This window comes from Chaetodon trifascialis, chromosome 5, assembly GCF_039877785.1.
Source record: "Chaetodon trifascialis isolate fChaTrf1 chromosome 5, fChaTrf1.hap1, whole genome shotgun sequence".
In the NCBI taxonomy this organism is placed as follows: domain Eukaryota; kingdom Metazoa; phylum Chordata; class Actinopteri; order Chaetodontiformes; family Chaetodontidae; genus Chaetodon; species Chaetodon trifascialis.
Genome location: NC_092060.1, coordinates 16,871,760 through 16,897,113, shown reverse-complemented (window position 1 = coordinate 16,897,113; position 25,354 = coordinate 16,871,760). Strand labels below are relative to the sequence as shown.

At 43.4% G+C, this 25,354-nt stretch overlaps 2 protein-coding genes across 30 annotated transcripts in view; both read right to left on the bottom strand.

The window, feature by feature from the left end:
- LOC139331585 (protocadherin gamma-C5-like) overlaps window positions 1–25,354 on the bottom strand; it is a 296,020-nt gene that overhangs the window by 221,341 nt on the left and 49,325 nt on the right. For 2 of the 29 annotated variants that reach the window (XM_070963142.1, XM_070963166.1), the window contains exon 1: window positions 13,453–17,172. The exons of 16 other annotated variants lie outside the window; for them this stretch is intronic. In XM_070963142.1, the coding sequence (XP_070819243.1) occupies window positions 13,453–15,846 (2,394 nt within the window). In that variant the 5' untranslated portion in view covers window positions 15,847–17,172. Of the gene's footprint in view, window positions 1–239; window positions 2,679–4,155; window positions 6,616–8,074; window positions 10,703–13,452; window positions 17,173–17,250; window positions 20,049–21,435; window positions 23,956–25,354 lie in introns of those variants that run through there. 11 more of the 29 variants (XM_070963138.1, XM_070963161.1, XM_070963132.1 and 8 more) reach the window with 11 other exon arrangements.
- Window positions 1–25,354, bottom strand: part of LOC139331599 (protocadherin beta-16-like) — a 236,821-nt gene that overhangs the window by 175,475 nt on the left and 35,992 nt on the right. The gene's annotated exons all lie outside the window — the stretch shown is intronic.

The following is a 25,354-nucleotide window of genomic DNA, read 5'->3' as shown; positions in this document are numbered from 1 at the left end:
CAGAACTGTAACGTCTAAGGAGAAAATGGATCACAAACCACTTTATCTCGGACAGCTGAAGTTGAAACCTTTCATCAGAGATCATGAGGTCTTGACAACCCTTAGACTGATCAAAACTGTATTTAACAACCTCCATCACAACACAGAAAACGACATAACTGAAATGAGTCGAAGCAAAACTCAGAATGGCTTTTTCATGATGTTAAACATGAGTTCAGTGAGATCAAACGTATTCCTACCTCTGGAGAACCTTCACAATCTCCAAATACATCAGCAAAGTCAGTGGGATCTTTCCTCAGAGTCTGGTCAGCAGGCAGTGTGTTGTCATTGTAAGAGGAAACAAACTTAAAGTCACTGGTTCGAGATCCTGTTGTCAGGTAGGCGTCATAATTGTAAGTGCTGCGTAAAGTTCCTGTGCCGTCAACATCTGCGTAATTAGGAGGCAGATACGCGCTCGGGATGGCGACTGCTCCATCAAACAACAGTCTGGGCTTTCTCCTGCGACAAAACCTCACACCCAGGATGATGATGATGAAGGTCAGAAAAAAGGTGGACACTGACACCAGAGCGATGATCAGATAAGAGGTCAGTTTGGAATTCTTCTCATCATAAGAAATGTCCTTCAGTTCTGGCACCTCAGCCAAGTTATCAGAAATAAGTAAATACATGGAGCACGTGGCAGACAGAGAGGGCTGTCCGTTATCTTTCACTGACACAATCAGGTTCTGTTTCATGCTGTCAGATTCAGAAATGTCCCGCTGTGTCCTGATCTCTCCGCTGTGGACACCGATAGTGAAAAGTCCAGGATCAGTGGATTTGACTATCTGATAGGACAGCCAGGCGTTCTGGCCGGAGTCCGCGTCCACCGCGATTACTTTGGACACCAGAGAGCCTCCGTGTGCAGCTTTGGGGACCAGCTCGGTCATGAACGAGTTGCCCTCCGGGGCGGGGTACAGGATCTGAGGAGAGTTGTCATTCACATCCGATATCAACACACTGACGGTCACGTTGCTGCTCAGAGGAGGAGAACCGTTGTCTCTGGCCATCACGTGCACTTTAAAACTCCTCAGCTGTTCATAATCAAACGACCTCACAGCGTGGATCACCCCCGTGTCTCCGTTCACAGACACATAGGAGGACACCGGGGCACCGCCCACCTCACCAGCTAACAGAGAATAAATCACTGTCCCGTTCTGTCTCCAGTCGGGGTCTCGAGCACTAACGGAACATAAAGTGGAGCCAGGTTTGTTGTTTTCACTCACATATGCGCTGTACGACTGCTCCTCAAACACAGGTGGGTTGTCGTTGATGTCTGCTACAGATAACTGAACACTTTTAGAGGAGGACAGAGGTGGAGAGCCCTCGTCAGTGGCAGTGATTGTAATGTTGTAATCAGACACTAGTTCGCGGTCCAGTTGTCCTGTGCTCACCAGAGAATAATAGTTTTTAATAGACGGAACCAACTTAAAAGGAACGTTTTGCTGAATGGAGCAGCGCACCTGTCGGTTGTTCTCAGAGTCTCTGTCCTGCACGTTAATGATGCCCACCTCTGTACCAGGTGACACGTTCTCAGGTATGGGGTTAGACAGAGATTTCAGGTTTATAACTGGGACGTTGTCATTAATGTCTGTAATTTCTATCATTAAAGTTGTGTAAGAAACTAATCCCAGACCATCTCTTGCGCTGATCTGCATTTCATAGGATGACTGTTTCTCATAATCAATAGCTCCAGCTACTCTCACCTCCCCCGTTTCAGAGTGTAAGGAAAACACGTCGTTATTTTCATCTGAAACATGGTCAAATCCATAGGTAATTTTGCTATTTAAACCTTCGTCTGCGTCAGTAGCACTCACTGTGATCACCAGTGTATCCAGAGGAGAGTTTTCAGGCAGACTGGCTTTATACACGGTCTGGCTAAACACTGGTACATTATCATTAGCATCCAGCACAGTAACCTGTATGACTACAGTCCCTGAGCGCCGAGGTGAGCCACCATCGAATGCGGTAAGCAATAACATCATCTCCTTTTTGTCCTCTCTGTCTAGTTCTTTGTCTAAGACTAGTTCGCAGTATTTTCGTCCCCCTGCTTTTGTGTTTACATTTAATTTGAAATGATCATTCTGCTGAAGCGAGTAGCTCTGAACAGCATTTTCTCCGATGTCTCCATCGTGTGCCTCTCCAATGACAAAACGCGCACCCTTGTCTGCTGATTCGCGAATTTCAAATTTAAGTGATTCTTCTTTAAACTGCGGTGAATTATCATTAATATCTTGAACACGGATACTTATACGGTGCAGCTCTAGTGGATTTTCCAGTACGAGTTCCTGTTTAACAACACATGATGCCTTTTTCGCACAAAGCCCTTCTCTGTCAATCCTCTCTTGTACGATCAAGTCTCCGGTGCTCAGGTTAATGCCGCAGTACTGCACGTTGTTGTCTTCACTGTCGATACGAGCCTTGCGAGCTGACAGTCTGCCCAAATCAAGTCCCAGATCCTTCGCGATATTTCCAATTACAGATCCACGTTTCATCTCCTCCGGGATAGAATAGCTCACGTCGCCATGGACGGGATGAAGGACAAGGAAAACAAAAGCAAGGCCGCATAGCAGCGCAAATCTGCTGTTTCTCATCGTTACTCAGAGAAAAGCCACAGACGCAGTAAAGAAATACGAATCGGGAGTGGTGATTCCTTCCAAGAAAAGCAAAATGTCAAATAGTAGTCCCACACGAAGCGTTTTTGTGGCTACAACAGCAGATTCAGGCTTTTAATTCGTCGAGTCAGAAGGGTGGAGAATGACCTGCCTTCTCGTTTACTGGTACACACTGACACCACGAGTTTCTGTGCAGGTATAACAAGGCGATGAAGGATTTTAGACAAATCAAAAAGATAGATCCTTTCATCACCCTTGAATATAAAAACAACAACCGAAAGGGAAACTTTAAACATGCTGAAAAGGCCAAAACGACGTTTCAAAAATTGAGGAAGAAGAGGTGATTTCTTTATCAGTAGAAAAGCATTAAAACAAACTCAGAAACTTTCAGGATAAAACTGCTACTTCTGCGAGCTGCTCTGTCAAAATTCAACTGCAATTATATGTATTTGATATACTTATAATTACATTCATGTTCTTTTATACCGTTGATAATTGCATTTGTCGCTACTGGCTAACAGCATGTGGTATCTGTTCAACAAACAACAGATTCATCTGAAACAATCAGTTCAGTCAGATGTTTCCCACGTTCTGTGAAAGACTACATGCCATGTCAACTGAATCAAGGAAACGCTGTTCACGGGCGCACATATCAATTATGTTACTGAACAAGGGGCCAACTTAAAAAAAGAGACTCCTCTAGCAAAACAGCGTGAACAGATATGAACTTCTATGCAGTATGGATTGATAAGATGCATTCAAAATGACAACAGGTTAGAACAACCACATTTTAACAGACAGGCATTAAAGTAGGAAACATTTCTAAATTTTAGCTAAGCCTTTAAAATCTCAAATTCACTGAAACAAACTTCAGCAACGGGGGGAACGACAACAATATCAAACACAGTGGCAAACTAACTCCAAACACATCAATGAATCTGGCGCGATTCAGAACCAAGGACAGAGGAAGAAGGAACGGAAAGGGAAAAGTTGACCCTCATTGCAGCATCATACAGAAAAAAAGCATAAAAGCGCATGGCCAGAGTGAGTCAGAGAGACTTCGGGGAAAAGAGGAATTTAAAAAACACTTCAAAACTGCACAAACAATTGACAAGCTACATGTTAAACACGAGAAAGAGTACATACTTAATCGGCTCGTGTGTGTCTGCGTGGGTCGAGTGGGTTGCAATTTCAGAGGCTTTGTAAAACTTGATATCAGGTCAGCTTCTTTACGCACAAGACAACATAAATATAAAAGGTTGTGATGCGACTACGTTAACTATCAAGGTTAAGTTAAATCACGTCACTATGTATCATGAATAGCTAACGTCTAAACTATTTAGCAGCCATCAGGTCTTCATTACAAACCTTAGAGAGAAGAAATTTGTATTGAATCAGCACGAACAACAAGAATCACACAAAAGAAAAAATTCTGAAGGAAAAATCAAGAATGGCTTCTCAGGGGTGTCGAACAGGAATTCAACGAAATGAAACGTATTCCTACCTCTGGAGAACCATCACAATCTCCAAATACATCAGAAAAGTCTGCTGGATCTTTCCTCAGAGTCTGGTCAGCAGGCAGTGTGTTGTCATTGTAAGAGGAAACAAACTTAAAGTCACTGGTTCGAGATCCTGTTGTCAGGTAGGCGTCATAATTGTAAGTGCTGCGTAAAGTTCCTGTGCCGTCAACATCTGCGTAATTAGGAGGCAGATACGCGCTCGGGATGGCGACTGCTCCATCAAACAACAGTCTGGGCTTTCTCCTGCGACAAAACCTCACACCCAGGATGATGATGATGAAGGTCAGAAAAAAGGTGGACACTGACACCAGAGCGATGATCAGATAAGAGGTCAGTTTGGAATTCTTCTCATCATAAGAAATGTCCTTCAGTTCTGGCACCTCAGCCAAGTTATCAGAAATAAGTAAATACATGGAGCACGTGGCAGACAGAGAGGGCTGTCCGTTATCTTTCACTGACACAATCAGGTTCTGTTTCATGCTGTCAGATTCAGAAATGTCCCGCTGTGTCCTGATCTCTCCGCTGTGGACACCGATAGTGAAAAGTCCAGGATCAGTGGATTTGACTATCTGATAGGACAGCCAGGCGTTCTGGCCGGAGTCCGCGTCCACCGCGATTACTTTGGACACCAGAGAGCCTCCGTGTGCAGCTTTGGGGACCAGCTCGGTCATGAACGAGTTGCCCTCCGGGGCGGGGTACAGGATCTGAGGAGAGTTGTCATTCACATCCGATATCAACACACTGACGGTCACGTTGCTGCTCAGAGGAGGAGAACCGTTGTCTCGGGCCATCACGTGCACTTTAAAACTCCTCAGCTGTTCATAATCAAACGACCTCACAGCGTGGATCACCCCCGTGTCTCCGTTCACAGACACATAGGAGGACACCGGGGCACCGCCCACCTCACCAGCTAACAGAGAATAAATCACTGTCCCGTTCTGTCTCCAGTCGGGGTCTCGAGCACTAACGGAACATAAAGTGGAGCCAGGTTTGTTGTTTTCACTCACATATGCGCTGTACGACTGCTCCTCAAACACAGGTGGGTTGTCGTTGATGTCTGCTACAGATAACTGAACACTTTTAGAGGAGGACAGAGGTGGAGAGCCCTCGTCAGTGGCAGTGATTGTAATGTTGTAATCAGACACGAGTTCACGGTCCAGTGGTTCTGTGGTAACCAGAGAATAATAGTTTTTGATGGACGGAACTAATTTAAAGGGTGCGTTTTGCTGAATGAAGCAGCGCACCTGTTGGCTGTTCTCAGAATCTGCATCCTGCACGTTAATGATGCCCACCTCTGTACCAGGTGGCACGTTCTCGGGTATTGGGTTAGACAGAGATTGCAGGTATATGACTGGGGCGTTGTCATTTATGTCAGTAATCTCAATTATTAATGTTGCATATGAGGCCAAACCCAGACCATCTTTAGCGCTGATCTGCATTTCATATGAAGATTCTTTTTCATAATCAATAGATCCAGACACTCTAACCTCTCCTGTTTTAGGGTTGAGAGAAAAAAAATGATTTTCATCTGACACATGGTCAAATCCATAGGTAATTTCACCATTCACTCCCTCGTCCGCATCAGTGGCACTCACTGTGATCACCAGTGTATCCAGAGGAGAGTTTTCAGGCAGACTGGCTTTATACACGGTCTGGCTAAACACTGGTACATTATCATTAGCATCCAGCACAGTAACCTGTATGACTACAGTCCCTGACCGCCGAGGTGAGCCACCATCAAATGCGGTAAGCAATAACATCATCTCCTTTTTGTCCTCTCTGTCTAGTTCTTTGTCTAAGACTAATTCACCATACTTTCGCCCCCCTGCTTTTGTGTTTACATTTAATTTGAAATGATCATTCTGCTGAAGCGAGTAGCTCTGAACAGCATTTTCTCCGATGTCTCCATCGTGTGCCTCATCCAACAGAAAACGCGCACCCTTAACAGCTGATTCTTGAATTTCAAGTTTAAGTGATTCTTCTTTAAACTGCGGTGAATTATCATTAATATCTTGAACACGGATACTTATACGATGCAGCTCTAGTGGATTTTCCAGTACGAGTTCCTGTTTAACAACACATGATGCCTTTTTCGCACAAAGCCCTTCTCTGTCAATCCTCTCTTGTACGATCAAGTCTCCGGTGCTCAGGTTAATGCCGCAGTACTGCACGTTGTTGACTTCACTATGGATACGAGCCTTGCGAGCTGACAGTCTGCCCAAATCAAGTCCCAGATCCTTTGCGATATTTCCAATTACAGATCCACGTTTCATCTCCTCCGGGATAGAGTAGCTCACGTCGCCATGGACGGGATGAAGGACAAGGAAAACAAAAGCAAGGCCGCATAGCAGCGCAAATCTGCTGTTTCCCATCGTTACTCAGAGAAAAGCCACAGACGCAGTAAAGAAATACGAATCAGGAGTGGTGATTCCTTCAAAGAAAAGCAAAATGTCAAATAGTAGTCACACACGAAGCGTTTTTGTGGCTACAACAGCAGATTCAGGCTTTTAATTCGTCGAGTCAGAAGGGTGGAGAATGACCTGCCTTCTCGTTTACTGGTACACACTGACACCACGAGTTTCTGTGCAGGTATAACAAGACGATGAAGGATTTTAGACAAATCAAAATGATATACCCTTTTATCACCCTTAGTTATAAAAACAACAACCGAAAGGGAAACTTTAAACATGCTGAAAAGGCCAAAAAGATGTTTCAAAGATTGAGGAAGAAGAGGTGATTTCGTTATCAGTAGAAAAGCATTAAAACAAACTCAGAAACTTTCAGGATAAAACTGCTACTTCTATGAGATGCTCTATCAAAATTCAACAGTAATTACATGTATTTGATATACATGTATTTACATTCATGTTCTTTTATACCGTTCGTAATTGTATTGTTCGCCATTGGGCAACAACATGTACTCTCTATTAAACAAACAAGGTATTCATATTAAAACAATAAATTGAGTCGGATGCGCCATGTTTTTCACACGTTCTGTGAACAACTACATGCCATGTCAATTCAAACAAGGAAACGCTGTTCACGGGTGCACATATCAATTATGTTACTGAACAAGGGGCCAACTTAAAAAAAAGACTCCACAAGCAAAACTATATTCATAGAGATGAACGTCGATGGAGTATCGAATGATAGGAGGCACTAAAAATGAAATCAGATGAGTGCAACGACATTTAATGGACAAACATCAAAGCAGGAAAAATATGAAGATTTAACGAAGCATTTAAAATATCAAATTTACTGACACAAACTTCAGCAAAGGGAGGGAAGGACAGCAGTATGAAACACAGTGTTAAACTATCTCCAAAAATACATCAATGAATCAGACGCTATTCAGCACCAAGGACAGAGAAACAAGGAACGGAATGGGAAAAGTTGTCCTTCGTCGTGGCATTATACAAAGAAAGCATAAAAGCACAGGACCACACTGAGTAAAAAGACTTAGGAAGAAAAGACTTTTAAAGACACTTCAATTGACAATCAGAATATGAAACACGAGAAAGTCTGCGTACTTCATCGGCGTGAGTGTGTCTGCGTGGGTCGGATGGGGTGCAATTTCAGACGGTCTGGAAAAGTTAGTTTGATATCTTGTCAGCTTCTTTACGCCAATCGTAATTAGAAAAGACAAGACATAAAGGTTGTAATGCAAGCAGGGTAACTCTTTAGGTTAGGTCAAATCAAGACATAATGTATCAGGAAGAGTGAACGTCGAAACTCTCGCAGAAAACCTGACTTCGTTACAAACCGTAGACAGTAGAAAGGTGTATTGAATCAACACGACCAAGAAGAAGAACAACACAAAAGTAAAAAACTCTGAAGCAAAAATCAAGAATGGCTTCTCAGGGGTGTCGAACAGGAATTCAACTAAATGAAACGTATTCCTACCTCTGGAGAACCTTCACAATCTCCAAATACATCAGAAAAGTCTGTCGGATCCTTCCTCAGAGTCTGGTCAGCAGGCAGTGTGTTTTCATTGTAAGAGGAAACAAACTTAAAGTCACTGGTTCGAGATCCTGTTGTCAGGTAGGCGTCATAATTGTAAGTGCTGCGTAAAGTTCCTGTGCCGTCAACATCTGCGTAATTTGGAGGCAGATACGCGCTCGGGATGGCGACTGCTCCATCAAACAACAGTCTGGGCTTTCTCCTGCGACAAAACCTCACACCCAGGATGATGATGATGAAGGTCAGAAAAAAGGTGGACACTGACACCAGAGCGATGATTAGATAAGAGGTCAGTTTGGAATTCTTCTCGTCATAAGAAATGTCCTTCAGTTCTGGCACCTCAGCCAAGTTATCAGAAATAAGTAAATACATGGAGCACGTGGCAGACAGAGAGGGCTGTCCGTTATCTTTCACTGACACAATCAGGTTCTGTTTCATGCTGTCAGATTCAGAAATGTCCCGCTGTGTCCTGATCTCTCCGCTGTGGACACCGATAGTGAAAAGTCCGGGATCAGTGGATTTGACTATCTGATAGGACAGCCAGGCGTTCTGGCCGGAGTCCGCGTCCACCGCGATCACTTTGGACACCAGAGAGCCTCCGTGTGCAGCTTTGGGGACCAGCTCGGTCATGAACGAGTTGCCCTCCGGGGCGGGGTACAGGATCTGAGGAGAGTTGTCGTTCACATCCGACATGAACACACTGACGGTCACGTTGCTGCTCAGAGGAGGAGAACCGTTGTCTCGGGCCATCACGTGCACTTTAAAACTCCTCAGCTGTTCATAATCAAACGACCTCACAGCGTGGATCACCCCCGTGTCTCCGTTCACAGACACATAGGAGGACACCGGAGCACCGCCCACCTCACCAGCTAACAGAGAATAAATCACTGTCCCGTTCTGTCTCCAGTCGGGGTCTCGAGCACTAACGGAACATAAAGTGGAGCCAGGTTTGTTGTTTTCACTCACATATGCGCTGTACGACTGCTCCTCAAACACAGGTGGGTTGTCGTTGATGTCTGCTACAGATAACTGAACACTTTTAGAGGAGGACAGAGGTGGAGAGCCCTCGTCAGTGGCAGTGATTGTAATGTTGTAATCAGACACTAGTTCGCGGTCCAGTTGCCCTGTGCTCACCAGAGAATAATAGTTTTTAATAGAGGGAACCAACTTAAAAGGGACGTTTTGCTGAATGAAGCAGCGCACCTGTCGGTTGTTCTCAGAGTCTCTGTCCTGCACGTTAATGATGCCCACCTCTGTACCAGGTGGCACGTTCTCAGGTATGGGGTTAGTCAGAGATTTCAGGTATATCAAAGGGGCGTTGTCATTCACGTCAGTGATTTCAATAATCACCTTCGCTTCTGAAGAGAGACCATAACCATCTTTGGCTTCAACAAACACTTCATATTTCGGACCCTCTTCATAATCGATGCCTCCTGTCACACTGATTTCTCCGGTTTTCTCATCGAGTGAAAAAAGCTTTTGTGTTTTATCAGAGATTCGGCTAAATTCATATGTAATCTCTCCGTTGACACCTTCGTCTGCATCTGACGCACTTACAGTCACAACTGGGGTATTAACTGGTGAGTTTTCAGGTAATGTAGCTGTATATACGGCCTCAGTGAACACTGGGGCGTTATCATTAGCATCGAGTACAATGACGTGTATGACTACAGTCCCGGATCTCTGAGGAGAGCCACCATCCACAGCAGTCAGCAATAATTTCATTTCCTGCTGCTCCTCTCGGTCTAACTCTTTATCTAAAACCAACTCACCATATTTTCTGCCAGCATTTGTCGTCTGGATACTAAACACAAAGTGAGGGTTTTGTTGCAGAATGTAGCTTTGAACAGAGTTCTTGCTTATATCAGCATCTTGTGCTGCATTTATGCGATATCTTGCTCCTTTGTCAGCTGACTCTGTAATCTCAATCTTAATAATGTCCTTCGGGAAAATCGGTGCATTGTCGTTCACGTCCTGCACCTGCAGGGACAAACGGTGTAACTCCAATGGATTCTCTAATAGCAAGTCGAATTTGAGAACACACGAAGGCTTTTCTCCACAATGCTCCTCTCTGTCTATTCTGTCCGCAACGATCAAATCCCCGCTTCGAAGGTTAATCCCGCAATATTGTCTGTCGTTTCCCTCCATGTCAACACGAGCTTTGCGAGCAGACAGTCTGCCCACCTCCAGCCCGAGGTCCTTGGCGATATTTCCAATTACAGATCCGCGTTTGAGCTCCTCCTCGACAGAATAGCTCAGGTCTCCGTGTGCGCGGTGCACCACAACAAAGAAAAAGACAAAGCCGTAGCTTTGAAAAACGGTCGGTATATGCATCATCCTTCGTCAGTGGGCTACAACACAGGTTAAAACAGGGTAGTTTCAAGCATTAAAATTAGCTATTCGATCAATATATGTGCCGTCCAAGCGTTTGTCGTCTTTGTTGAAGGCTATAGAGAGCACAGTGCTGGTCAATTCGACTAATGGGTGGTGTGCAAAGCGGACTGAACATTTGACTCCGTCGCTGGTCTACAGTGACACCGTGAGTACAAGTGAAAAATAGCAATTTGCTGGGAACTCAATGATCCGTCCTTTTTAACTTCTGATATTAAAATTGAAAATATGGTATCAAACCTTGTCGTAAGGAAGTCTTATGTGTTGTTGTTGTTGTTGTTGTTGTTGTTGTTGTTGTTGTTGTTGCATTCTCTCTAAGGAGGGTGAGACGCTGATTCTCCCTATAAGTAAACTTTACATAAATGAACCCCAGTCACACTAAACTGAATCGCTTATAGCATTTCATAGTGCCTTCGGCAGAAATCTTCAAATGTTTATGCTAAACAATGTCTGACTACATACTGCTTCTGCATTGCTCCATGTTAAATATGGACATAATATTGGTCACTTAACTCCATTCAACAAATTCTACCATCTATGACACTGATCTTGGAGCATATATGATGCAGGCAAATACCATTGAGAAAAGCTCCCAATAAGTCCGTCTCTCTGTCTGTCTCCGCGCATAGATGCTGGACTCATGCAGCAAAAAGTTTTCAAAAAAATATGCTGCTGGACTCATGGTGTCAACTGGTATGTGAAACGTAATAGTTTCAGCCAGTATGACGATAACGGTTGACATTCAACCTGTTTTTGAAAATATGGTCAGCCAAGCAGCCGTTGTGAAATATTATTAATACTACCACTACCGTCTGGAAGAAGAAGAAGAAGAAGAAGAAGAAGAAGAAGAAGAAGAAGAAGAAGAAGAAGAAGAAGAAGAAGAAGACAGCATGAAATGGGACGAAACATGTGTAATGATGTGATGTTGTTGCGCTATATTATGAACACAGCAAGGAAGCGCGAGCTTTTATTTTGAAGGGCAGCATTTTGGCTGTCATTTTCTTTACTTTCTTGAGAGTAAATAATAATATAGTGGAACAAATATTGCATGTGTGTAAATGTTAGTGTTCATGTTTTAAGTACAAATATATTGAGGAAAGGGTCTGAGGGTAATAGGAAGTATAGTGAATGTTTTATTTTGTAAAACTGTATTTACCGCGTTTAGCGGGGGTTTACTTCCTCTTTCCACTCGGACTTTTCTCTGAACGGTACGTAGTTTTGCTACGCTCCGTATTTTCATTGTTTAATTGTTCTAAATGTGAATGTAGGTTATTTAAAAATATTTGTAAAGTTGGCGTAGTTATAGTTTCATGTTGTAGAATTGTTACGTGTTTTTATTCATGTATAAACTCAGTACTTGGAGGAGAAGTTCTTGCGGTCTCTGTGTGTTGCAGGGCTGCTACCTAGCTTGTTGAGCTAGGGTGTGCTAATGAGAGTGGTTGGTAATGGAGACGTGTTGTGACTCTCCATAATGTAGAAAGAGCACAGAGAGCCCTGTACGAGAGGACCTGCAAACATGTGTGAATGTTTTACTTCATAATGCAGGTATGTGAGTTTGTGCAGTCTGTTTGTTTGTTTCATTCATTTGATAGAAATTATTTATCTTTGGTTTATGTTATCGTGCATTTTATTCTCCTCTTTCCACTCGGACTTTTCTCTGAACGAAAGAGCACAGAGAGCCCTGTGCGAGAGGACCTGCAAACATGTGTGAATGTTTTACTTCATAATGCAGGCGATAAAAACGGAATTGTGACCATCCAGGAGTGTACCAGAGATTAAACTACCACAACGCAGAATTAGACCCACTACACATGCAGTCGTTAAAAGGAAAATAATTTACGCTCACACACACCACTTCGGCAAAATTACTTCAATTACTTTAAATGGAAATTCTACCACTTCCTGTACTGGTACTGAACGTAAACTACTTCTGAAAATAACTTCGAAAGAGAGGAGATTCGTAGGAAATTCGCGATATCGAGAAGCAATTAGAGCTATACAATTTTCCTGACTAACTTGGCAGATATTTTCCATTACACCTGATGTGACTTTTTCCCCGCGTCGAACACCAAAGAGAAGTACAACGTGAACTAAAACGTGGAACATGTATGCCTGAATGTAAGGGACGATATAATCTGAAAGAGAAAATCGCATATTTGAAATTTTAGATGGGGAAAATGACCAAGATGGTTGTAAGTTGTTCCATGAAGCCACGAAAAAGAGCAAGACCGAGAATCAGCACCAAGGACAGAGGCAAAAAAAAAAAGAGATTCCGCTCGACTCAAGACACAGACGCGAACACACCAGCGCTAATAAACATAAAAACAAGGAGGCAAAGAGAAAATATTAATTATTACTATCATATCTTTTACTTAACGCTAAAACTCAATATGAAAAGAAATATATGCATAAGATTTCTACAGCTGAAGTTTGGGGTGAAGAGCTTAGAGAAGAAGGACAAAAATACAATTAAGCACGAAGGACTGAAAAGTACAGGACGAGAAAAGACGTGGGAACAAAAGTAAACAAAGACTAATAGGACACTCACATATGACAGATGAGAGATATTTGGTAAACCCTGAAAAATCTAGGCCAGATTAGAGTAAAACCGCTGGGAAAACATTTGCCTTAAACTCGAGAAAATTATTTCTTGATCTGGAACGATAATGGCGACTAACATCAAAGTCTGCCAAGCTAAACCACTCGCGAAAATGCTGAGAGTGGATTTATGTGCAGGAAATGGAGGAAAAATAGTTAAAACAGATGCAATCGAACATGTAAGAAAATTTAATTTGAACTGAATGAACAAAAACAAAGAAACCTGTTGAAACCCTGTTAAGAGTGTCAGCTAAAAGCACGTGTTAAATGACTTAAAATATGCAAAATTAGTGAGAACCTCAGACAAAACGATATGTGGGACCTGTTCCTACCTCAGGAGAAGAATCACAACCTCCAAACGCTTCAGCAAAGTCTATTGGATCTTTCCTCAGAGTCTGGTCAGCAGGCAGTGTGTTGTCATTGTAAGAGGAAACAAACTTAAAGTCACTGGTTCGAGATCCTGTTGTCAGGTAGGCGTCATAATTGTAAGTGCTGCGTAAAGTTCCTGTGCCGTCAACATCTGCGTAATTAGGAGGCAGATACGCGCTCGGGATGGCGACTGCTCCATCAAACAACAGTCTGGGCTTTCTCCTGCGACAAAACCTCACACCCAGGATGATGATGATGAAGGTCAGAAAGAAGGTGGACACTGACACCAGAGCGATGATCAGATAAGAGGTCAGTTTGGAATTCTTCTCATCATAAGAAATGTCCTTCAGTTCTGGCACCTCAGCCAAGTTATCAGAAATAAGTAAATACATGGAGCACGTGGCAGACAGAGAGGGCTGTCCGTTATCTTTCACTGACACAATCAGGTTCTGTTTCATGCTGTCAGATTCAGAAATGTCCCGCTGTGTCCTGATCTCTCCGCTGTGGACACCGATAGTGAAAAGTCCCGGATCAGTGGATTTGACTATCTGATAGGACAGCCAGGCGTTCTGGCCGGAGTCCGCGTCCACCGCGATCACTTTGGACACCAGAGAGCCTCCGTGTGCAGCTTTGGGGACCAGCTCGGTCATGAACGAGTTGCCCTCCGGGGCGGGGTACAGGATCTGAGGAGAGTTGTCATTCACATCCGATATCAACACACTGACGGTCACGTTGCTGCTCAGAGGAGGAGAACCGTTGTCTCTGGCCATCACGTGCACTTTTAAACTCCTCAGCTGTTCATAATCAAACGACCTCACAGCGTGGATCACCCCCGTGTCTCCGTTCACAGACACATAGGAGGACACCGGGGCACCGCCCACCTCACCAGCTAACAGAGAATAAATCACTGTCCCGTTCTGTCTCCAGTCGGGGTCTCGAGCAGTAACGGAACATAAAGTGGAGCCAGGTTTGTTGTTTTCGCTCACATATGCGCTGTACGACTGCTCCTCAAACACAGGTGGGTTGTCGTTGATGTCTGCTACAGATAACTGAACACTTTTAGAGGAGGACAGAGGTGGAGAGCCCTCGTCAGTGGCAGTGATTGTAATGTTGTAATCAGACACTAGTTCGCGGTCCAGTTGTCCTGTGCTCACCAGAGAATAATAGTTTTTAATAGACGGAACCAACTTAAAAGGGACGTTTTGCTGAATGAAGCAGCGCACCTGTCGGTTGTTCTCAGAGTCTCTGTCCTGCACGTTAATGATGCCCACCTCTGTACCAGGTGACACGTTCTCAGGTATGGGGTTAGTCAGAGATTTCAGGTATATCAAAGGGGCGTTGTCATTCACATCAGTGATATCAATAATCACCTTCGCTTCTGAAGAGAGACCATAACCATCTTTGGCTTCAACAAATACTTCATATTTCGGACCCTCTTCATAATCGATGCCTCCTGTCACACTGATTTCTCCGGTTTTCTCATCAAGAGAAAACAGGTTTCGTGTTTTATCAGAGATTCGGCTAAATTCATATGTAATCTCTCCGTTGACACCTTCGTCTGCATCTGACGCACTTACAGTCACAACTGGGGTATTAACTGGTGAGTTTTCAGGTAATGTAGCTGTATATACGGCCTCAGTGAACACTGGGGCGTTATCATTAGCATCGAGTACAATGACGTGTATGACTACAGTCCCGGATCTCTGAGGAGAGCCACCATCCACGGCAGTCAGGAATAATTTCATTTCCTGCTGCTCCTCTCGGTCTAACTCTTTATCTAAAACCAACTCACCATATTTTCTGCCAGCATTTGTCGTCTGGATACTAAACACAAAGTGGGGGTTTTGTTGCAGAATGTAGCTTTGAACAGAGTTCTTGCCTATATCAGCATCGTGTGCTGCATTTATGCGATATCTTGCTCCTTTGTCAGCTGACTCTGTAATCTCAATCTTAATAATGTCCTTCGGGAATATTGGTGCATTGTCGTTCACGTCCTGCACCTGCAGGGACAAACGGTGTAACTCCAATGGATTCTCTAATAGCAAGTCGAATTTGAGAACACACGAAGGCTTTTCTCCACAATGCTCCTCTCTGTCTATTCTGTCCGCAACGATCAAATCCCCGCTTCGAAGGTTAATCCCGCAATATTGTCTGTCGTTTCCCTCCATGTCAACACGAGCTTTGCGAGCAGACAGTCTGCCCACCTCCAGCCCGAGGTCCTTGGCGATATTTCCTACTACAGATCCGCGCTTGAGCTCCTCCTGGACAGAATAGCTCAGGTCTCCGTGTGCGCGGTGCACCACAACAAAGAAAAAGACAAAGCCGTAGCTTTGAAAAACGCTCCGTACACACACCATCCTCACACAGCACGACACGAATTAAAACACGCTACCTTCGAGCATTAACATGGGATGTTCGATTAAAATATGTGCTGTCCAAGCATTTGTCGTCTGTGCTGAAGGCTATAGAGAACACAGGGGCGGTCGATCCCAATAATGGGTGGTGTGCAAAACAGCCTGAACGTCTGACGCCTTAGCTGGTCTATACTGACACCGTGAGTAAAAATGAAATATAACAGTTTTATAGAAGTGTTGCATGTGATGGAAAATAACTCTTTCGCTTACACTAAGACAGTTAATCACAATCTGCCTTTCTGTGTTTCCTGTAAATCATGCAATTTCACCTACCACCGTGTATTTTTACAACGCACCTCTAACGCTACAAACAACGCCTGATAAGGGTAAATGTGCAGATATGTAGTTTGTTTGTTTGTTCTGTTTTTTCTTAATCACAGCTGCATTAAAACGTAGTGTAATAAGGCACTAATAACTTTAATGAGGCGCTATCGTTTTATTTTTATTTTTTGAAAGCATAGTGAGATGCTTCTCTGTGTTATAAAACTTTGTGAAACACGATTGTCTCCTCCTAAATGAATGTACCTGCAGCATTTTACAGCTATAGTAGGAAGACAACATTATGTGTATTTTGAAGAATATTTTCTATGGATACTGTCTGTCGGTGTTGTTCGGGAAATACTCAGTGGTTGCTCAGAGATCGATCTCTCTCTACCAATGCAACAGTTTTCTCCAGTTTCTTCGAACAACCAGTTCAGTTACATCAGAAAATCTCACTCAAGATAAAAGAATCGGGGAAATACATCAGCAGTACAGCTACAGCATGCCTTATGGTGGCATTTGTTTGTCCCTAAAATTACTTTGGGATTAAAACAAAAAGGGAATAACAATACTTCCTGAATAGAAAAAAAAAAACAAAAACAACAACAATAAGAGGAAATGTATGAACGAGATGCACTTACAAAAGTGAAATGTTATTCACTCTGCAAAAGATTTGCAATCATCCCATTGTTGTTACTTTTTGTCGTTCTTTTTCAGCTATTAGCAAAGTATGAACGTAACACAGAGGCCGAACACTGATGACAAAATGGGATAGAGATATTTTGAAACAATAAAAGTTAAAAAGTAAGACGTACTCTGAAACGCTTGCGAAGTTAAGAAATAAACAAACAACCCAAAAAAAAAAGACGAGAGGTAAAATGCTCATTACAACACACAAAAAGGGCAACAACTGGGTTCAGCACCAAGGACAGAGGCACGAAGAGCAAACTGCAGCTTTACCCAAAGGCCACAGAGAGACTCCCCAATGCGGCATTAATAGACTGACAGCTTTACAAGAAAAAGAAACAAAAAAGCAATACAAAGTTACTTTAAAGCGTAATGGCTCAGTAATATTGATAGTCCTACCTCTGGAGAAGAATCACAACCTCCAAACGCTTCAGCAAAGTCTATTGGATCTTTCCTCAGAGTCTGGTCAGCAGGCAGTGTGTTGTCATTGTAAGAGGAAACAAACTTAAAGTCACTGGTTCGAGATCCTGTTGTCAGGTAGGCGTCATAATTGTAAGTGCTGCGTAAAGTTCCTGTGCCGTCAACATCTGCGTAATTAGGAGGGAGATACGCGCTCGGGATGGCGACTGCTCCATCAAACAACAGTCTGGGCTTTCTCCTGCGACAAAACCTCACACCCAGGATGATGATGATGAAGGTCAGAAAAAAGGTGGACACTGACACCAGAGCGATGATCAGATAAGAGGTCAGTTTGGAATTCTTCTCATCATAAGAAATGTCCTTCAGTTCTGGCACCTCAGCCAAGTTATCAGAAATAAGTAAATACATGGAGCACGTGGCAGACAGAGAGGGCTGTCCGTTATCTTTCACTGACACAATCAGGTTCTGTTTCATGCTGTCAGATTCAGAAATGTCCCGCTGTGTCCTGATCTCTCCGCTGTGGACACCGATAGTGAAAAGTCCAGGATCAGTGGATTTGACTATATGATAGGACAGCCAGGCGTTCTGGCCGGAGTCCGCGTCCACCGCGATCACTTTGGACACCAGAGAGCCTCCGTGTGCGGCTTTGGGGACCAGCTCGGTCATGAACGAGTTGCCCTCCGGGGCGGGGTACAGGATCTGAGGAGAGTTGTCATTCACATCCGATATCAACACACTGACGGTCACGTTGCTGCTCAGAGGAGGAGAACCGTTGTCTCTGGCCATCACGTGCACTTTAAAACTCCTCAGCTGTTCATAATCAAACGACCTCACAGCGTGGATCACCCCCGTGTCTCCGTTCACAGACACATAGGAGGACACCGGGGCACCGCCCACCTCACCAGCTAACAGAGAATAAATCACTGTCCCGTTCTGTCTCCAGTCGGGGTCTCGAGCACTAACGGAACATAAAGTGGAGCCAGGTTTGTTGTTTTCACTCACATATGCGCTGTACGACTGCTCCTCAAACACAGGTGGGTTGTCGTTGATGTCTGCTACAGATAACTGAACACTTTTAGAGGAGGACAGAGGTGGAGAGCCCTTGTCAGTGGCAGTGATTGTAATGTTGTAATCAGACACGAGTTCGCGGTCCAGTTGTCCTGTGCTCACCAGAGAATAATAGTTTTTAATAGAGGGAACCAACTTAAAAGGAACATTTTGCTGAATGGAGCAGCGCACCTGTCGGTTGTTCTCAGAGTCTCTGTCCTGCACGTTAATGATGCCCACCTCTGTACCAGGTGACACGTTCTCAGGAATGGGATTGGTCAGTGATTTTAGATATATAATCGGGGCGTTGTCATTTATATCAGTCACATCTATGATGACTTTGGCATAAGAGGTTAAACCTAAACCATCTTTTGCTGTTACTCGCAGTTCAAACGATGACGCCGTTTCGTAATCAATCATGGTCGTCAATTTTATGCCACCTGTCTTATGATCAATTGCAAACATTGACTTTATATCTTCTGAAATGTGTCCAAAATCGTATGTAACGTCTCCATTCAGTCCCTCGTCTGCATCAGTTGCGCTCACTGTCAGCACGAGAGTACCTAGTGGAGAGTTTTCAGGAACACTGGCCTTATAAACGGCCTGGCTGAACACTGGGACATTATCATTAGCATCCAGGACAGTGATGTGAATTACTACGGTACCTGACCTCTGAGGAGAACCACCATCCAGAGCTGTGAGAAGCAGACTGACTTCCTGTAAATTTTCTCGGTCGAGCTCTTTGTTCAGGACAAGTTCGACTGAATTTGTTCCAACGCCCAGAATGAAATTCTCATTCTTTTGGAGGTTGTACGTCTGGACTGAATATTTGCCAATATCAGCATCATGTGCTTCTTCTATTGGAAAACGAGCACCTTTGACCGCGGATTCACGAATATCTATGTGGATCAATTCTTTGTTAAACTGCGGAGAGTTATCATTTACATCCTGAACATGGAGACTAATTCGATGTAATTCCAATGGATTCTCTAACATGAGCTCTTGTTTTAACACGCAGGATGCTTTGTCTCCACACAGGCCCTCTCTGTCAATCCTGTCGGCAACAATCAGATCCCCGTTACGGAGGTTTATCTCACAATAACGTTTGTCGCTCCCATCGGTGTCAATGCGGGCCTTCCGAGCGGATAGTCTGCTTGTTTCAAGACCCAAGTCCTTGGCGATATTTCCAATCAACGATCCGCGTTTCATCTCCTCCGGAAAAGAATAGCTAACATCCCCATTGGCAAAGCGCAAAGAAAAGAGCAGGAGAGCAACGGCACAGCTTTGCAATGCGAGTCCAGTGGTGGCCATCATGACGTCGATCTGAAACAGCAATCGTGTCCTAGTCCGTGTCCACATGCAAAGTCAAAATACGAAGGATTTAAACAAAAACCTCCACAACCCAAGACCAAGCGTCTGCCTCAGCTACACCAACTGCAGCGCCTTCAGTCACATTCAGCGTCGACAACAGTGGGTGGATGTCGACACACCATCTATTCCAGCTGGTGCATAGCGACATCGTGAGTCTCGTCGAGAAAGTGCATACTTCCACCATAGCAGAAAATCTGCACAAGCCGTACAATTGTGTAAGCAGCATTTATGATGAACACATTCATTTACAGTGGGAATTAAAATGAAATGTCTTGAGACATGTTAGGAGGATCAAACATAGATTAAAGGGCACACCTAAAACAGCATTATTTCACCAGGGCACCTCAGATTGAGCACTTGTTTTCAGTTGTTGAAAAAATACACTCATATATGTCTGAAGATGTGTATGAGTCTCTTAAAATAAAGTATCAGTGGAGAATAATGTTTCATGAATACATCTTTGTGGTTAAATGCTTCTTGAAATGGTGTAACATCCATTCAGACAAACCGTTGTCCATAAAGTATAGTGTGTCTGTCAACAAATGGGGGCAAAACACCAGCTGTAGTAAATCCTCTAAGATACTTAAATTGTTAAAGGAACTGCCAAATTAATCATTTGAATAATGAAAGTAATGATTGAAGCCAAAAGAAAAACTATTTCCGAACTAACATTTCATTGCGATGGAGAGAGAAACAAGGAAAATTATACGAGTTCTGAAGGAGTCAGAAAGAACAAAGTGTGATTAAACTGCAGGATTAAAATTACTTTGCACAACACCATTAAATTACTGCATATGGTACTCTGTATTTACAAACTGTACAGGAAACAGCTCCACTTCACTGCAAAATGCCACCAATACTGGAGACAAATTCATAACCATTCGAACAGCAGAAAGCAAATCAGCTTATGTGTAAACAAGAAAAGGGTAGTATATTATATGGGAGTGTAAATATGATGATGATGATGATGATGATGATGTTAAAAATGCATAAATCATCAAGGACTTGTTACTTGAGATGAGTCTTAAAATCTCAGTAGCATGCAGTTGTACAGGAGAAGCTGAAGGAAGAAAATGCAAAATACAAACAATGGAGAACAACCCAGACTCCAAAAAAGGTCAGCCATGAAATGACATACAAGCTATGCCTTGTGTCTTCTGAACGACAAGAAAGAATCGATCTGAACAACCTCACCCAAAACAAGAACAGAAATACTTTTAAACTTTCCCTCTAAAGTTCAATTAGAGTGCAAAAGCAAGGCAACTCTCAGCGATTGAAACATTTTCAGACATTAAACTGGTCTGTGATTCCTGTAAATACAATGGCAATAACTAAACCTTTGTCAAGAATAAATAAAACAAAGACTGAATAAATGAGCGAAAATTTAAAGAAGTCAACAAGTAATAAATTCTTCAAATGTTTGCCAGGAACCAAAATACTATACAGGCAGCTCAAAGGCAACTACACATGGCACACAATGCCCACAAAATGCATCTTAAAACCACTCATTCAATGATGTAAGTCATTATATCATTATTTTCCATTATTACTATTAAATTATTTTCTGATCCTGTTTTCATGGAGACGGAAAGGTCAAGATGTATTATACCTGACTTAGTGAAAAACAATGAGAGAAAATGATGACCAAAATCTGTACAAAAATAAAAGTTGGAGTTGCAAATCTCAATAAGCGAGGACTCTTGTTTTTTCTCATTGCACAATGTGTCAAATGTTTGACGCTCTTACCTCTGGAGAGTCATCGCAACCTCCAAAGGCTTCAGCAAAGTCTGTCGGACTTTTCCTCAGAGTCTGGTCAGCAGGCAGTGTGTTGTCATTGTAAGAGGAAACAAACTTAAAGTCACTGGTTCGAGATCCTGTTGTCAGGTAGGCGTCATAATTGTAAGTGCTGCGTAAAGTTCCTGTGCCGTCAACATCTGCGTAATTAGGAGGGAGATACGCGCTCGGGATGGCGACTGCTCCATCAAACAACAGTCTGGGCTTTCTCCTGCGACAAAACCTCACACCCAGGATGATGATGATGAAGGTCAGAAAAAAGGTGGACACTGACACCAGAGCGATGATCAGATAAGAGGTCAGTTTGGAATTCTTCTCATCATAAGAAATGTCCTTCAGTTCTGGCACCTCAGCCAAGTTATCAGAAATAAGTAAATACATGGAGCACGTGGCAGACAGAGAGGGCTGTCCGTTATCTTTCACTGACACAATCAGGTTCTGTTTCATGCTGTCAGATTCAGAAATGTCCCGCTGTGTCCTGATCTCTCCGCTGTGGACACCGATAGTGAAAAGTCCAGGATCAGTGGATTTGACTATCTGATAGGACAGCCAGGCGTTCTGGCCGGAGTCCGCGTCCACCGCGATCACTTTGGACACCAGAGAGCCTCCGTGTGCAGCTTTGGGGACCAGCTCGGTCATGAACGAGTTGCCCTCCGGGGCGGGGTACAGGATCTGAGGAGAGTTGTCATTCACATCCGATATCAACACACTGACGGTCACGTTGCTGCTCAGAGGAGGAGAACCGTTGTCTCTCGCCATCACGTGCACTTTAAAACTCCTCAGCTGTTCATAATCAAACGACCTCACAGCGTGGATCACCCCCGTGTCTCCGTTCACAGACACATAGGAGGACACCGGGGCACCGCCCACCTCACCAGCTAACAGAGAATAAATCACTGTCCCGTTCTGTCTCCAGTCGGGGTCTCGAGCACTAACGGAACATAAAGTGGAGCCAGGTTTGTTGTTTTCACTCACATATGCGCTGTACGACTGCTCCTCAAACACAGGTGGGTTGTCGTTGATGTCTGCTACAGATAACTGAACACTTTTAGAGGAGGACAGAGGTGGAGAGCCCTTGTCAGTGGCAGTGATTGTAATGTTGTAATCAGACACGAGTTCGCGGTCCAGTTGTCCTGTGCTCACCAGAGAATAATAGTTTTTAATAGAGGGAACCAACTTAAAAGGGACGTTTTGCTGAATGGAGCAGCGCACCTGTCGGTTGTTCTCAGAGTCTCTGTCCTGCACGTTAATGATGCCCACCTCTGTACCAGGTGGCACGTTCTCAGGTATGGGGTTAGTCAGAGACTTCAAACTGATTGTAGGTGGGTTGTCGTTGACATCTGTTATGTCTATAATGACTGTACAATAGGACGTAAGACCCGGTCCGTCTTTTGCTCTTATTCGCAGTTCAATGGAGGTCTCAGTCTCATAATCAACAGAGCCTTTTACTCGTATCTCCCCTGTCTTAGGATCAAGCGAGAACAAAGAAACATGCTCATCAGATACATGATCAAAATTGTACGTTATATCACCATTTGGTCCAGCGTCTGCATCAGTGGCACTCACTGTAACAACTTCTGTATCTGAAGGTGCGTTTTCAGGCAGACTGGCTTTATAAACGGCCTGGCTGAACACCGGGGCGTTATCATTAGCATCCAGCACTGTGACGTGAATGGTCGCGGTACCTGATCTCTGTGGTGAACCACCATCTACAGCTGTAAGCAGCAATTTCAGTTCTCTCTCTTGCTCTCGGTCTAATTCTTTGACCAAAACCAGCTCGGAGTGTTTCCGTCCACTGCCCTCTGTAGCTACATTTATGGTGAAATGCTCATTATTTTGTAAATTGTAGCGCTGAACAGTATTTGTGCCGATATCTGCATCATGGGCTTCAGTGAGGGGGAATCTTGCTCCTTTGACTGCCGATTCCGTTATTTCAAACGAAATCAAGCCTTCACTAAACTGCGGGGCGTTGTCATTTATATCTTGCACATGAATACTGATACGATGCAGCTCTAATGGGTTTTCCAAAACAAGCTCCTCTTTTAAAACGCAAGTCGCCTTCTTACCACAAAGGCCTTCCCTGTCGATCCTCTCAGTAACGATCAAATCTCCGGTGCTCAGATTAATATCACAGTACCGCTTGTCATTCCTGTCTGTGTCAATGCGAGCTTTACGCGACGAGAGTGTGGCGACCCCAAGCCCGAGATCTTTGCCTATGTTACCGATCACAGAACCGCGTTTCATCTCCTCTGCAACAGAGTAGCTCACATCTCCAGACGCCAAACGCTGGACGATGAAAACGAAAAAAACACAATAGCGCTTCATAGAAAATCCTCTGTGCGCTGTATTTCCCATGTTCTGCCAGGCCTTCGTCCTCCCCTTGCCAGTTCAAAAAAGTGGTCAAAAGCTGTTGTATTCCTCGTTTCAAATGACTGTCCGAATATCCTCACAATGCAGAGCTTTTGTATTCTGTTTAACCGACAGACACACCGCACCACAATGACGCTTTGCAATGGTGGAAAAGAATGGATGAAGCAGTGGACACTTTGGGCCGTTGTTGGTGCACAGTGACACCAAGAGTTTCAATCTGTTATAGCAATGCAAACGAAAACAACCTGACAATTTCAGTGGCTACACCAAGGCAACACTTATCGTTACTCGCTCACTGTTTCCTGACTATAATGGCACTGTCATATAGAGCTTTAACAGCCATTTTTACATTTGATTGATTTTTTTTTTTTTTTTTAAGTTTAGTTTTCACATTTCATTGGAAGAAATCAATCAAAACCAAGTTCAAAGATCAAATGCTTTGTGCACAGAAACTTTGATTAAAATAAGCAGAGTAAAGTTCAGTCACAGTGATACACAATGCATAGCATCCATTCAGTTTCAACCATCTCTTTAGCAGACTTTCAGATAAGAGAGCGCCATGATTCATTTCAGCATCACAGGCAGGGACACAACGGTGACAAGAGTTCATAAAAGGGAAATAAAGAGACAGATAGCCGCAATATTTTGCTGCAGAAATATAGTTTGTAAGTGCTCAAATATTCATTATACGCCGGGTTTTGACGTGTATGCAGTCAGAAAAAGATCATTTACTACAGCTGAAATTTGACTATACATGCAGTTACATCATATGTCTGTAGAATAATGTTGTATTGTTAAAGTGGAGTGCTGGAATGATTGCAAAACACTATAAATCCATTATAATGTCATGAAGAAGACATTATATTCTATACAGCCATGCTGCTGTCACAACCCCTTCATACTAAATCCATATGGACACAAACATTCAGAGCATTACTTTACAGTTCATAAAATGTGAACCTAACATAATTACAAGCTGCTGTGCAAATAACCACTCTCCTTGCACAGTATAATTGTACTGAAATACATTTTTGCTGGCAAAAAGAAACTTCTGGTTTCCTTAAATTAGCCCATTCAGACAAAAAGTAATAGCCAAGACTGAACACAGAGTCAGTAAACATCACTGATTATGAACTGCGGCAGCAGCAATTCAATCATCATATACTCACGTCTGAACTTTTATGCAACTGCTGCCACATAGTTACAAGTCAAAGGACTGGGACTGATCAAATGTCAAATTCCCCAATCAATATGTGGCTTCCAAAGATTCCTTGTATGTACTGAAAGCTACACTTAAACGAATGGTGGTTGATTTCGATAATGGGTGGTGTGCGGAGGAGACTAAACATTTGACTCCATAACGGGTCTGCAGTGACACCATGAGAGAAAAAGAAATATATAACAATTTTAACACATTATCAGGTTCTTTGGCTTTCACGTTTGAATAAAAAACATTGTAATTAGGATTTAAAAGGAGCAATGAGACACTTTTATCCTTTTA